The 15,588-nt window shown below is 35.9% G+C and overlaps 1 protein-coding gene across 1 annotated transcript in view; it reads left to right on the forward strand.

Moving 5' to 3' along the window:
* Positions 1–15,588, forward strand: part of BCAS3 (BCAS3 microtubule associated cell migration factor) — a 602,596-nt gene that overhangs the window by 147,896 nt on the left and 439,112 nt on the right. Inside the window, exons 10-11 of the mRNA XM_044921944.1 lie at positions 8,703–8,779; positions 15,320–15,403. Coding sequence (XP_044777879.1) covers positions 8,703–8,779; positions 15,320–15,403 — 161 coding nt within the window. The remainder of the gene's footprint in view (positions 1–8,702; positions 8,780–15,319; positions 15,404–15,588) is intronic.

The following is a 15,588-nucleotide window of genomic DNA, read 5'->3' on the forward strand; positions in this document are numbered from 1 at the left end:
GCAGTCATTTCCAGTGTGCTTAAATTGAAAGTTAGATATGAAGTCTCTGGAGAGACCAAAGGATTAGGCAGTGAGTAACTCTTTCCAGTGGCCTGTTTTTAACTTCAAAAAGGAAAATTCCTTACCATCCTAATGCTATTTCTTAGTGTTATTATGTGTGTTCTTCATTTATGTTAATGATTGATAACAATTACAAGAAAGTAATTTAAAGGATCTTAAAAATGCAAAATTATTTTTAGTTTTGGAAAGAGGAGGTTTCCTTTTTAAAATGTTTAGAAGCAAATTTGTAATATTTATTAGGAGAGATTGGCAGGTTAATGTGAGATCTGAGCCCAGTTCAAGTTAAAGTCAAATCTATCCCTGTTCTTTTGGGTTCCCATCTGTATATTGCCACGATATTTCATGGCCTGGGCAGGTGCCTGGTACGTAGTGGACAATCAGTGAATATATGTGCAGTGAAATCACTTGTAATTTTCCTATCCTCACCACATAATAACCTACCCACTGAACCTCACACTGGCTGTACTCTTAAATTCATATGTTTGGGGCGCCTTCGTGGCTCAAAGTGTCCGACTCTTGATTTCAGCTTAGTTCATGATCTCAGGGTCATGAGATCGAGCCCTGCATTGGGCTCTGTGCCCAGTGGGGAGTCTGCTTGAGATGCTCTCTCTCCCTTTGCCCCTCCCCCATGCGCTCTGTCTCTCTTTCTCAAATAAATAAATCTTTAAAAAAATTCATGATATGTTTATGTATATGAAAAATAAAGCAAAAATAAATCAGAAAGCTCATGGAACTTTAAGAGGATCATTAATCAGTTATAAGATAGTCAAATAAATCCCTGAAGTGATGTTTAATATTTTCTGTGCTTACATGTCTTTCTGGAGAGAGTGTTCATAGTTTTTTTCTGGACTTCATAGAATATGTGGTCTTTTGTGACTGGTATCTTTTACTGAACATAGATAATCATAGTTCATCTATGTTGTAGAATCTATCAGTTCTTCTTTATTTTATTTATTTATTTATTTTTAAGATTTTATTTATTTTTTGACAGAGAGAGAGACAGTGAGAGAGGGAACCAAGCAGGGGGAGTGGGAGAGGGAGAAGCAGGCTTCCTGCCAAGCAGGGAGCCCGATGCAGGGCTCGATCCCAGGACCCCGGGATCATGACCTGAGCCTAAGGCAGATGCTTAACGACTGAGCCACCCAGGCACCCCTCTCAGTTCTTCTTTTAAAAAAATTTTTTTAGGGGCTCCTGGGTGGCTTAGTTGGTTGAGCATCTGACTCTTGGTTTCGGCCCAGGTCATGATCTCAGGGTGGTGAGATTGAGCCTTGTATCGGGCTCCATGCTCAATGGAAAGTCTGCTTCTCTCCCTCTTCCATTGCCCCCTGCCCAACTCTCTCTCTCTTTAAAATAAACAAATCTTAAAAAAATTTTTTTTAAAGACTTATTTTTTTAGAGCAGTTTTAAGCACACAGCAAAATTGAACAGAAGATACAGAGATTTCACCATCCCCACACGTGCATAGCCTCCCCCATTTTCAGTGTTACTCACCAGAGTGGTACATTTGTTACATTGACACATCATTATCAACCAGACTTCATAGTTTACCTTAGGGTTCAGTCTTGGTTTTATACCTTCTGTGGGTTTTGATAAATATATGATGGCATATATCCATCACTGTAATATCTGTATTACAGAGTATTTTCACTGCCCTAAAAATCCCGCTGCTCTGCCTGTTCATCTCTGCCCTCCCCATTCCCCCAGCATCCACTGATCTTTTTGTTATCTGCATGGTTTTGCATTTCCTAGGCTGTCATACAGTTGGAATCATATAGTATGTAGCCTTCTCAGATTGACTTCTATTTAGTAATATGATTCAAGTTTCTGCCATGTTGCTACCTGACTTCAAGATTTACTACTATCAGACTACAGTAATCAAGACAATGTGGTACTGGCAAAAGAATATACAATTAGATCAGTGGAACAGAATAGAGAGCCCAGAAATAGATCTTTGACAAAGGAGCAAAGGTAGTACAAGGGAGCAAAGATAGTCTCTTCAACAAATGGTACTGGAACAACTGTACATTCCCGTGTAGAAAACTGAAGCTAGACACAGACTATACATCCTTTGCAAAAATTAGCTAAAAGTGGATCACAGACCTAAATGTAATACACAGAAGTATAAAATTTGTAGAGGATAACATAGGGAACACCTGAATGACCTTGTGTATAGTGATGGCTTTTTACATACAACACCAAAGACACAATTCATGAAAGAAATAATTGATAAGGTGGAATTCATTAAAATTAAAAACTTATGCTCTGCAAAAGACACTATCAAAAGAATGAGAGGACAAGCCACAGACTAGGAGAAAGTCTTCGTAAAGGACACATCCAATAAAGGACTGTTATTCAAAATATACAGAGAATGCTTAAAACTCGAGAAGAAGAAAAGAAACCACCCAATTAAAAAATGTGCCAAAAATCCTAATAGCTCACTAAAGAAGATAATACAGATGGCAAATAAGCATATGAGCAGATGCTCCACATCATATGTTATCAGAGAAATTCAAATTAATACACTGAGATACCACCACATGCCCATGAGACTGGCCAAAATGTAGAACACTGACAACACCAAATGCTGACAAAGATGTGGAGCAACAGGAACTCCCATACATTACTGGTGGGAATGCAAAATGATACAGCCATTTCGGAGGACAGTTCAGCAGTTTCTTACAAAACTAGACATACTCTTACCATACAATCTAGCAATCACACTCTGGTATTTACCCAAAGGAATTTTAAACGGTTGTCCACTTAAAAACTTGTACCCAGTTGTTTATTGCAGCTTTATTCACATTGCAATCAAGATGTCCAGCAGTGGGTGAATGGTTAAATAAACTATGGTATATCCAGACAATGGGACATTATTCTTCATTTCTTTTTATTGCTGAATAATATTTAATTGTATGGGTAATACCACATTTATCTATTCATCAGGGGATGGGTGTTTAGTTTGTTTCCACTTTTGGGCTATTATGAATAATGCTTTCACGAATGAAAGTTTTTTTGTGGGGACATATGCAGTTGACCCTTGAACAGCATGGGGGTTAGGGGTGCCAAATGCATGCACGGTCAAAAATTTGCATATAACTTTTGACTCTCCAAAAACTTAGCCTGCTGTTAACCAGAAACCTTATCAATAACATGAACAGTCAATTAATACATGTTTTATATGACATATATATTATATACTATGTTCTTATAATTAAGTTAGAGAAAATAAAATGTTAGTATGAAAATCATAAGGAAGAGAAGATATATCTACAGTACTGTTTTATAAAAAACCCATGTATAAGTGGACATGTGTAGTTCTAACTCATGTTGTTCAAGGGTCAACTGTATTTTCAGTTCTCCTGGGTATAAGTATTTGTGTGGACATATGTTTTCATTTCTCTTGAGTATGCACCTAGGAGTTGAATTGCTGAGTCATATGGTAATTCTATCGTTAATTATTTGAAGAGCTGCCAGGCAGAGTGACTGCATTTTACATTCCCACCTGCAGTGTATGAAAGTTCCAATTTCTCCACATTCCCACTGTTGATTGTTACGACCTTTCTTTGACTATAGCCATCCTATAGATGTCTCATGAAATGGTATCTGATTATACCTTTGCTTTGCATTTCCCTGATGGCTAATGATACTGAGCATGTTTTCACGTGTTCATTCACTAGCATATATCTTCTTTGTTAAAATTTATGAGTTATTTGTGTTTTCTTTTTTGAGTTGTAATAGTTCTGTTTATATTTTGGATACAAGTCAGTTATCAGACATATGTTTTATAAAACTCCATTCTGTTTTTTCTTTCTTAGTTATGTCCTTTGAAGCACAAACGTGTTAGTTTTACGAAGTCCAATTTATCTATTTTCTTTTTTTTTAAAGATTTTATTTATTTGAGAGAGAAAGAGAGAGAGAGACCAGGAATGGGGGGGAGGGGCAGAGGGAGAGGGAGAAGCAGACTCGCCTCTGAGCAGGGAGCCCCAAGCAGGGCTCGATCCCAGGACTTTGGGATCATGACCTGAGCTGAAGGCAGCCACTTAACCCACTGAGCCATCGAGGCGCCCCTATCTATTTTTTCTTTTATCACTTACACTTTTGGTGTCATATCTAAGGAAGCATTGCTTAATCTCAGGGTATGAAGATTTACCACTATGTTTTGTTCCAAGAGGTTAGTACTTTAACATTTTTTGATAGTTTTATTTATTTATTTATTTTTAATACAAATACAATGTGCACATAAGCTGTCTGTTCATTTTCTTGGCTGCGCAGCCTGGCATTGGGCTTGGTGACTCTGATGGCCAGCTGGGCTGCTCTTTCCCTGGGGCTTTGTAGTTCTTGGAGGAGGCGTTGTGAGCAATCTCTGCACAGTAAGGTTTGTTGCACTTGACATTGTGGACTAGGAACTTCAGAAGACACTGGGGCAGCATGTGCTTTGTTTTCCTGTTGCTTGCATTATCATTGTTGGGCATCAAGATCTGGCCCTTGAATCTTCTGTGCACCCTGTTGTCAGTGCCTCTGGGTTTCCACCAGTTGAGTTTAATTTTGACATAATGGTCTGACTGGTGCCGGATGAACTGCTTGGTCCTCTTTTTAACGATAATTGGGCTTCCCCAGAGGTCTGAGGGTGGCCATGTTGCCAAGTAGGAAATGGCTGCCACCTCTGCAGGTGGTGCTGGGGAAGAGAGCAGGACTTTTAACTTTTTCATTTAAGTCTGATTTCATTTCAAGTTAATTTTTGTATGCAGTGTGAGGTCAGGGTTATATTCTTTAGCATATGGATATGCAGTTGACCCATCATCATTTGTTGACAAGACTATTCTTTCCTCATTGTCTTGTCTTGCTACCCTTTTTGAGAGTCAGATGACCATAAATATAGACATCTGTTTTTTCAAAACAGTCTGAAACCTTTTGAGTCATCTTTACCAAGAAAAATTAGGCAGAGTATTACAGAGAGTAGTTGAATCCTTTGTTTTTCAAAATAGGGTCAGGTCACCTCCCCGCTAGGGACCAACATTAAGGGAGGATGCCATCAAAAATTGCATCAGTCTCTTGTGCCTTTTAAAATATTTCTGTGGTAAGGGAGGAATCTTCATTGAGTGTGCCATTCTTGGATCTTACCTGTATTTAAATTTGGAAATCTCAGGGGTTTTTTTGTTCTGTTTTGTTTTTTAATATCCACCTCTCTTACTTTGTTCACAAACATTGTAAACATGTTAGAATTAAGTCCTAGTATTATAGGGATTTGGGGTTCCCCCCCCCTCCTTGTTTTCAAAGTTTAGCTGGAGGCAATGGTTAATTTTTAAAGGAGTCATGCTTATAAAGTTGGGATAGTGCTGAGTGGCTGATGGTCTGCTGATTCCAGCTGTAAAATGTTTTTTGGAGAGCAGAAAAACAATTTGCTTTCATTCCAATACACTATAATTCTTGAGGTCCACTGAGTTTCGAAAAACATAGACTCAAAAAGTGAAATGAATTGTGAACTACATTTTTCCTTAGTATCTTCTAGTATTATCTTCTAGTATTTGGAATGGAGAATATACTTATTAAGATCTATTGAGATGAGATGAATACCAGAATTGATTGAGAGATTATATTGACTTTAAAGTTTAGGAGATTAGTTACCTCTAATGTAATGCTGCAGTTCACAAGTATTTATTTCTGTTTTTCATTTGGTTCTTTTTTTCATGACATTTTAAAAGGGGGAAATTTTCCAAAAAAATATTTAAAAGGGCGAAGTTTTCTTATAGGCCATATTTATATGCATTTCTTCAGCTCTGAAAATATCTATGGAATATTTGTATGAATTAGGTTACTCAGTGGGAGTGTAATAATAAAATCTATGTAAATACTGTACAGCATATGTTGGAGTGTATTGTCTTTGCACTATTTAAGTGTGCCTTTATCCTTTGTGTGTGTCCATAATATGTGTCCATAATGTGCATCAGTGGGTATAGTAATATCGAAGTTACCTAGAGGTCAGTTTTCCCAAAACCCAAAACATCCCAAACAGAACCCTTTAAACCCTGAAATAAACAAAAAGGTTTTTTTTTAAAAGATGAGTAAAAAATTAGAAAGCTCATACCTTGTATTTCATATGACATACGGACTTTTTCTTAGGGCCATTATCTTCTTTAGAAGTTCTTTATCTTCTTTAAAAAGGAAGACTTGGGGCACCTGGGTGGCTTAGTTGGTTAAGCGTCTGCCTTTGGCTCAGGTCATGGTCCCAGGGTCCTGGGATCGAGCCCCGCATTGGACTCCCTGCTCGTCAGGAAGCCTGCTTCTCCCTCTCTCACTCCCCCTGCTTGTGTTCCCTCTCTCGCTTTGTCTCTCTCTGTCAAATAAATAAATAAATAAATAAATAAGATCTTTAAAAAAAAAAGGAAAACTCAAAATAGATGGTGATTGAAGGAGCTCAAATGAAAACTGTGTGGGTGTTATGCACAACTGATGAATCATTGAACATTATATCAAAACTAATGATGGACTATATGTTGGCTAATTGAATTTAAATTAAAAAATGCTGTAAGGAAAAAAACAGTTGCATTTCTCTATGGTATTATCTTAAAAAATAAAATTAAAATGTAGAAAAGCCAAAAAAAAAAAAAAAAAAAGAAAGAAAACTACTGTGTGAGGGACGTAGCAGCAGTGTGTGCTTCTTTAGTGCCCGTGAACACCATGACACTAGCATTTTAGGATGCCAAACATTGCTACACACAAGGCTTTCTGAATCAGAAAACATGTGATACATGGCTTTTTATTTTATTTTTTTAAGATTTCATTTATTTATTTGAGAGAGAGAGAAGGAGCAGTGGGGAGGGACGAAGGGAGAGGGAGAGAGAAGCCGACTCCCCACTGAGCAGGGAGCCTGCTTCTCCCTCTGACCCTCCCCCCTCTCATGTGCTCTCTCATTCTCTCTCTCAAAAAAATAAATAAAATCTTTACATAAAAAAAAAAAAAAGAAAGATACCTATTTTTTTTTAAAAGATTCCTATTTTTTAAAAAATAGTTTAAAATGAAAGATCTGACTTTTAGGTCAGCACACTATTTGAGTATTTGAAAAGTTTTTTTATGTAGATGACTTTTTTGCCAGGGTCATATAAACATGCTTTCATTTAGGTGCAAATTTGTTTGAATATATTTATTAAGCTGTGTTCAGGTATTATTCTAGGCAGTGGAGATTCAGCAGTGAACACAACAAATTCTTACATACCCTTTAATCAAGTGGGAGGAAGACCAAATAAATTTAAAAATAATATATCACAGAACATATAAATTATTTTTGTTATTGAAAGTAAATCTTAAAGTAGTTCATTATTCTTTTTCTCATTATTAAGTATGCTTTTGCATAAAACATGATCATATATTGGTAACTCTATACCTCTTAGGATCAGTAACATAGATTGGGACTTTCTGCTGTGTAGGGAATTGTCAGGTGTGCAGTTTACAATTCAGGTCATGCTATTTTTTTGCTATTATGCTCATATGATTCATGTAATTTGTCTATTTTGCTACAGGAAGAAAAGATTATTGTATGGAATCTTGTCTGTCTCATGATTGTATAAACTTAGATTCCAAATTGGGACATAAACTGTGAACTAGATCAGTTTGATCCTCTAGTGTACCTTTTAGACGAAATACTTCAGTTTGATCCTCTAGTGTACCTTTTAGAAGAAAACATTTGTAAAAATATTAACCAGATACTTGTGGAATGATAAACCAGTTCTTTACATTAGGCTTTTTATGTTGTCTGATTCTGTAGTTGCCTTTGAGTAGTCCCTCTAAAGCTTTGTGAGACAGTGGAATATTATTTTGTGTAGTTGACAGATGAGGGCATTAGACTCAGAGACCTTATTGGCTTGGCCAGGAGGGGAGGGGAGAGGCTCTAGGAGGACAGACATCACTTACTTGACTGAATCGTGTTGTGCCATGTTTAGTAGAGTTCAGGAAGATTGTATCGGAGTTTCCATGCATCGAAGGTGTTCACTGTCATGACTGATTTATTCTTCTTGAAAGGAGAGAACCACAAAACAATCCTTCCTACTAGCTTGTTATTGGCTGGACTGAAATGAAAACAAGAAGAATGAAATTGAGTGCTTAATGTAAATACATAGGAGTATGTACATTAGTTTTCCATCATCTTTCTATGGAGGCACTCTGTGAATTACTTTGCTTCATTGGTGCCTTACTTCAGTACTTGTTTTGTTTTTCTCTTCCCACCAGTGTATCATTTCCTTTTAGATGTATGTCTTTGTTATCTTTTGCCTTTAAATTCCTGAGCCAATTGTATCCTTTCTCTTTCCTCTCAATACTATCGCTTGACTTATAAACTTTGTTTCCTTTTAGCTTCTCTTTCTTGTTCTAGGAATAACTGTATAAAATACCCAATTTTTGCTAAAAGTTATTACCAGTTCTTCCCAGATTTGTTTCTTATTGGAACAGCATCAAACCAAAAGGAAACTGTAGAGGAGAAAAAAAAGAACTTCACTTAGCTATTAAAATAATGACTGGTTTTATGGGAATTTTATGTGAGACTTGAAAAAATAAAACCATTTGGCTGTTTTGTTTTTATGGCATCAAAATATGATGCACCAACAGAAAATTTATTAAATATCTCAATATTGCCATTTCAAATTTTTCAGGCTGCTATCCTTGTCCAGGGCCCAACATGAATCCTATTGCTCTTGGGAGCCGATGGCTTGCTTATGCAGAAAACAAGGTAAGGCATGGCTCATGTTTGGATTATTTGTAATGGAGCAAGTGTTGAAGAATTTTCCAAAGGTGATTACCAACCAATAATGAATATTTAACTTACTAGTTTATTTTCTTTGGTTTGGTTTTGATTTTATTTATTTTTATTAAAGATTTTATTTATTTATTTGACAGAGAGAGACAGCGGGAGAGGGAACACAAGCAGGTGGAGTGTGAGAGGGAGAAGCAGGCTTCCCGCTGAGCAGAGAGCCCGATACGGGGCTCGATCCCAGGACTCTGGGATCATGACCTGAGCTGAAGGCAGACACTTAACGACTGAGCCACTCAGGTGCTCCTGGTTTTGATTTTAATTGGGCACCCAGTAATTATCCTATCTCCCTTATTGCTTAGGATCAGTATTTGGGCTCAACCTTAATTTTCTAAGCTTAGAGTTATAGAGAGAGCTTTATTCCATTAATCTTAGGCACAGCATTGATGTTACCTTAGTTGTTTCTGTGGAGCTAGAAATCAGGAGGCAGGAATGACTTGTTTTTATTGGTAGATTGGGAACTGAGCCATAGAATAATTTAATTGACTTTATGTGTCTGCAGCTAAATCTAAACAAGGGTTGAGCCATTTGTCTTAGTAATTAAATCACAGGTGATCACATTTTGTTGAGTTTTCTGGTTACTTATCAATTTCATTTGTCTATTAAGGTTATAATAGTAAATGAAGATATTATATTTATACATTGAAGAGTTTTTTTATGTCCAATTTAAAGCCAAAGACAAATTTGAATTTTCAGAAAGAAAAAGTGAAATCTTTTTTATGCCATGTTGTACTCTGCATGTGAATATAGAATGAAATCTAAAAAATATTAGACTTCAGAGAAGATTATTGTTTTTTGTTTCATTTTAGCTTCCTTATGTAGCTATTTTATATTAAGAATAATAGGAAATAATATTTATTGAAGAGTTCTTGACACAAGTCTCAATATGGCAAGTACAATAATTATTTGGAAAAACCACAGAGCATGTAAATCTTTAGTCTCTGGAATTCACAAAATCAAGAAACTACTGAAGAAAGTTATTTTTGTTGATGAATTCCTTGATACTTTTTCTGAAATTCTTTTTGCTACAGATAGGTATTTTGCATCTTACTGAATGCCCTATTTATGCTCCATTCTGTTTTTTCTCTTGATTTTCTATATATCTCATAAAAATAGCTCTTTTCAAATTACTCTTTTCAAACAAGACAAGGGGCATACAATTCAATGTGGTGACGTAATGGTGTCTTCTAATGTTTTTATCTGTAATATGTTTTCTTGAGTGCTGGAGACATCCGAAAAGAAGATGTATAAATTGTCCTTTGGCTCTTGTAGATGTATTCTCACATGTGGGAAACTACCCCTTTAGAATTGTAGGTGTGATGCAAATAGTTATATATTGTTTTCTAGCAGAAAGAACTCCCTTCATAGATGCATACCTGGGTGTGTGCCAGTTGTCTTGCCTTTGTTGAGATAAGTGTCAGTAATATCTAGCATTACATACAGAGACCAGAAAGTGTAATGGCGTTCACAAGGAGTTTGCTAATCAGATTACTGTACCATCCTTTGAAAGAAATATTTTCAGATAAATGTCTTTCCATAGTATTCATATAAATGCTAGTATTTATTAACAGTCTCTGATTGCTTTGGTAACAGTTTCTGATTGTTTTGGTTTTTGGGCTGAGTGTGGAATTGCAAAATTTAATTGAATTTTGGAGTAACAATCTCTTTCAATGAAAATGTCTTTGACTAAAATTTTAAGCGAGAGGCCGTATATACTGATTGTGTTTTTTAATTAATTTTTAAAATTTAAATTCAATTAATTAACATATAATGTATTATTAGTTTTAGAGATAGAGTTCAGTGATTCATCAGTTGTATATAATACCCAGTGCTCATTACATCAAGTACCCTCCTTAATGTCCATCACCCAGTTACCCCATCCCCACATGCCCCTCCCCTCCAGCAATGCTCAGTTTGTTTCCTATGATTAAGAGTCTCTTGGGGCGCCTGGGTGGCTCAGTTGGTTGGGTGACTGCCTTCGGCTCAGGTCATGATCCTGGAGTCCCTGGATCGAGTCCCGCATCGGGCTCCCTGCTCGGCGGGGAGCCTGCTTCTGCCTCTGACCCTCCCCCCTCTCATGTGCTCTCTCTCTCTCATTCTCTCTGTCTCAAATAAATAAATAAAATCTAAAAAAAAAAAAAAAAAAAAGAGTCTCTTACAGTTTGTCTCCCTTTCTGATTTCATCTTGTTTTATTTTTTCCTCTCTTCCCCTATGATCCTCTGTTTTATTTCTTAAATTTCACAAATGAGTGAGGTCATATGATAATTGTCTTTCTCTGATTGACTTATTTTGCTTAGCATAATACCCTCTAGTTCCATCCATGTTGTTGCAAATGGCAAGATTTCATTTTTTTTAATGGTTGAGTACTATTCCGTTGTGTGTGTGTATATATATATATATATATATATATATATATATATATATATACATACACCACATCCTTATCCATTCATCTGTTGATGGACATCTGGGTTCTTTCCATAGTTTGGTTATTGTGGACATTGCTGCTGTAAACATTGGGGTGCAGGTACCCCTTCGGATCACTACATTTGTATCTTTGGGGTAAATATCCAGTAGTGCAATTGCTGGGTCATAGGGTAGCTCTATTTTTAAGGGGTTTGTTTTTCAGTGCCTCTCTTTAGATGTACTTTTAACTAGGAAAGGTTACAGAAAAGTTCTAAGAATAAATACAGTACAAATAACACAAAGCACACTCATGAACCTTTTACTCAAATTGACCTCCTATTAATTATTTCAGAGTAAGTTGCATATATCACATTACCCCTAAATACTTAAGTTATCAGCCAATTTAATCTTCAAAAAATACTTTTATCTAATTTACCAACCGTATTCCAATTTAATCAGTTAACCCTATCATATCATTTGTAGAAATTTTTTTTTTTTGTAGTGCAGGATCCAGTCTAGGATCAGGTATTATATTTTGTTGGGATGTCCCCTTAGATTCTTTTAATATGGAAGATTTCAATCTTTCTTTGTCTTTTACAGCATCAATGATTTTGCAGAATACAGCCCCCTACCACTACCCTTTACCTCTCCCCCCTTTTTTTTAATAGAATGATTTTTAGTTTGATATTTTTTTTATGTTTTCTCTTGATTATATTCAGGTTATATATTTTTGGCTAGAATACTACAAGAATATTGTTCTGTATTTCTCGTAGTATAATAGATGGAGGCACATGATATATATTTGTCCTTTATTGGTGATACTAATTTTGTCAAGATTTTGTCCAGTTTCTTTAGTGAATAATCCCTATTTTTTCCCTTGTAACTAATAGGTAATTTGGAAAGACCATGAATATATCCTGCTTTTCATCAAAATTTTAGCCTAATTTTAGCATCCGTTGATGATTCTTACCTGAGCTAATCTTTACTATGAGGATTGCAAAATAATGGTTTTCACCTTCACTCTCCGCATAACCAGTAGGCACTTGACTTTCTGTTGTAATCAAGAACTTTCCTTTCTCTGTCTTTCTGTGTTTGTATTTTCCATGGACTCATGGGTTCCTATTTCTTAATGGTTTGTAATGTTTTTGTCCTTAATTATTGTGGCTTTCAAACTGTCCCACAGTTGACCAAGGAGAGCCCTTTAGGCTGGTTCTTGTAACAGTGACATATCTTCATCAATTTTTTACTTAAACTTTTTTTCTATTTCCTTATTTGCTGTCGTAAGTTCAGGTTCATCTAGTATCTGTCCTGTCTCAGCCCTGGAATCTGCTACTTCTGATTCCCCTGTTCCTTTTAATGGGCCATGGCTTTAGATACTAAGCTTTGCCCAGTAGGTGTGCTCATTGTTATGGGGCTGTTTTTGCTTCTAGACACTTTCAGTGGACAAAGTTTGGAAACACTGCATTATTACATACATACACATACTTCTATATGTACATAAATTGGCAAATATACATATAACACATACTTGTGCACTTACACACATATTTTGGAAATGAAGAGTACGCATTGGTATTTCCATAGGATTCTTACGTTTCATCCTCCATCTCCTATTTATATGTCCCTTGTTTTGCATGGGAGACTCTGTAATCAGCACATTTACTTCATTTGTTGAATCCTATAATGGAAAAAGTAATCCCAGAATTGCTTGCTCACACCACTACAAATATCAAACCAAATAAAAAGAGTTCAGGATTTTCTTGCAATTCTGTCCATTCCCATTCTGCCTAAAACTGAAGATGTGCAGTCAAATACTGTGTCCGTATATTATTTTGATTAGTTTGTCCTTTATCTCTCTCTTTATGCCTTCCTTCATTGTTTTTACAGCTTTCATTTGATATATAATTTTTTAAGATTTTATTTATTTATGGGAGAGAGAGAGGGAGAGAGAGAAGGGGGAGGAGCAGAGGGGGAGGGACAAGCAGACTCCACACTGAGAACAGAGCCTGATGCGGGGCCCGATCTCAGGACCCTGAGATCATGACCTGAGCTGAAACCAAGAGTCTGATGCTTAACTGAATGAGCCACCTAGGTACCCCTTAAATAATTTTTAAATAATCTTTTTATATTTATGTTTTATTTACATGCTTATATATTTCATTATGTTATATATATATTTATATTTCCCTTTCTTTTCAGAAGATAATATAACATGTACTCTTTTGTACGTTGCCTTTTTAACTTATATTTTCTGGAAATTAGTCCATTTTATAGAGGTTTGCACTACAGAAATTTCTGATTTATCTTTAATTTTCATGAATTGGGATGCAAATGTAATTTCTAACAAGCCTAAAGTTGAAACAAAAATTTCAGACTTAGTTATGTTTGTGTAGAAATGCTGACTCAGTTTTAGTTGAATTGAAAAAGTGATAGTATTGCTTGCTTTCATACATTTATTCCTGATTATTCGTGAAGCAGAGAAAAAAATGGTAGTGTTTCTAAGATACTGTTTTTCCTTGCACATGTGGCAGGAGGCAGTAGAGGATAACTTTCATAATTCTTTGAATATGTATTTATGAATGAACGAATGAATGAATGAATGAGTGAATGAGTTGAATGAGTGAGAGGTATTTTTATTAGTTAAAGCGATCACTTTCAAATTCTGTTTTCCCCTATGTGAAACCACATTTGCAGTCACCTATCATTTGGAAAATTCCTCACTACTGACCTTGAAATCTGCTTCATGTGCCAGATTGACATCTCATATCAGACTTTTAAAGATACTCCATTTTAACATACTGTTATTGCTTTGAGGGATTGGTTTTTAATAGTGTCAGTGATGAAGAAAATTTTGATTTTCTTCTTCCTTTTTTTTTTTAAAGATTATTTATTTATTTGAGAGAGAGAGAGCATGAGATGGTGAAGGGTCAGAGGGAGAAGCAGGCTCCCCGCTGAGCAGGGAGCCTGATGTGGGGCTTGATCCTGGGACTCCAGGATCATGACCCAAGCTGAAGGCAGACACTTAACTGACTGAGCCACCCAGGAGCCCCCAAAATTTTGATTTTAGAATAAAAGTACAAAAAAATTATGTATTAATGTTTATCAGATGGTCATGTTTTAAATTATATAAGCATTTTTTGTTTTTATGTTTTGAAAGAGGTAGATTCTATCTGAATTCTGTAGGCCTTTAAGATAATTCGTAACATGATGTGGAGCTGTTCTAGTACTCTATTATTGTCATTTTATTTTTAAAAAATTTTAAATGTAAAAATCTGGCTAATGAGTTTTTTGTTTTTTGTTTTTTGTTTAAAGAAAACCTAAACTTAGGAAGTATAGGAGCAGTGGAGGATTTAATTCTGGTGTGTTACTTAGCACATGAGACAGTCGTGCATATCAAACTAGTGATTCACTTTGAAAATTGACAGGTTGATTTATTTATGTCAGTCATGAGTAAGGGCATGTCTTTTTCATTCTAATGGTAATGCTAATAAGCCCTCTGAAGTGGACAGCTACTGTGTGTCGTGGTTGATTTATGCATAATTTGTGCCACTTTTCCACTGTTAATTGAAAATGGAAATATGACAAATTCTTTTGTCTCTCTCTCTTTTTTTATTTTTTATTTTTTGGTTTTCTTTTACGGTCTTTATGGAGGAATTAAGAGGACAGAGCCTCCAATTTGCTAGCATCTTAAATATTTAATGTTAGGAAGTCAAGTCTAAATCCTTTGATTATGTTTTTAAAATTTATTTGTGGAAAGGCGGCCAGATCCCCAATATTACCCTTTCAGAGTTTATGAATTCTTAAAAACTATTCACCTTGTAATTAAAAATTGTATTTTGAGCATGAAACTGCCTGAGTGGCACCAGTAGATTATAAAATGTGGGGGGGGGGAGTGTCTCAGCAGAGCTTTTAGCTGTTTGTCTGAAACGCTTGTACAAACATTCCCACCCACCGCCATCATTCGGCATGGTAAATAAACTGTCTTAATAGCCTGTAGAGTTAAACAGTTTAATAGAAATGACTCTCTGGCTTCTCTATCTCTCGTTTTCCAGCTGATCCGATGTCATCAGTCCCGTGGTGGAGCCTGTGGAGACAACATTCAGTCTTACACTGCCACCGTCATTAGTGCTGCTAAAGTAAGTGTCGAGTAGTCCCTGGGAGCTGTGATTTTGTGGAGTAACTATCAGGTTTCTCTCCTGAGTTCTGTTGAAATGACCCCTTCCCTTTTCATTCAGCAGTGCGGAATACACTTAAGTAAGTCAGAATTATTTTGCCACTCATGAGGATTGCTGATGAAATGATTAGGTATTTAATCTCTTGA

The sequence above is a fragment of the Neomonachus schauinslandi genome, chromosome 15 (genome assembly GCF_002201575.2).
Source record: "Neomonachus schauinslandi chromosome 15, ASM220157v2, whole genome shotgun sequence".
NCBI classification, from domain to species: Eukaryota; Metazoa; Chordata; class Mammalia; order Carnivora; family Phocidae; genus Neomonachus; species Neomonachus schauinslandi.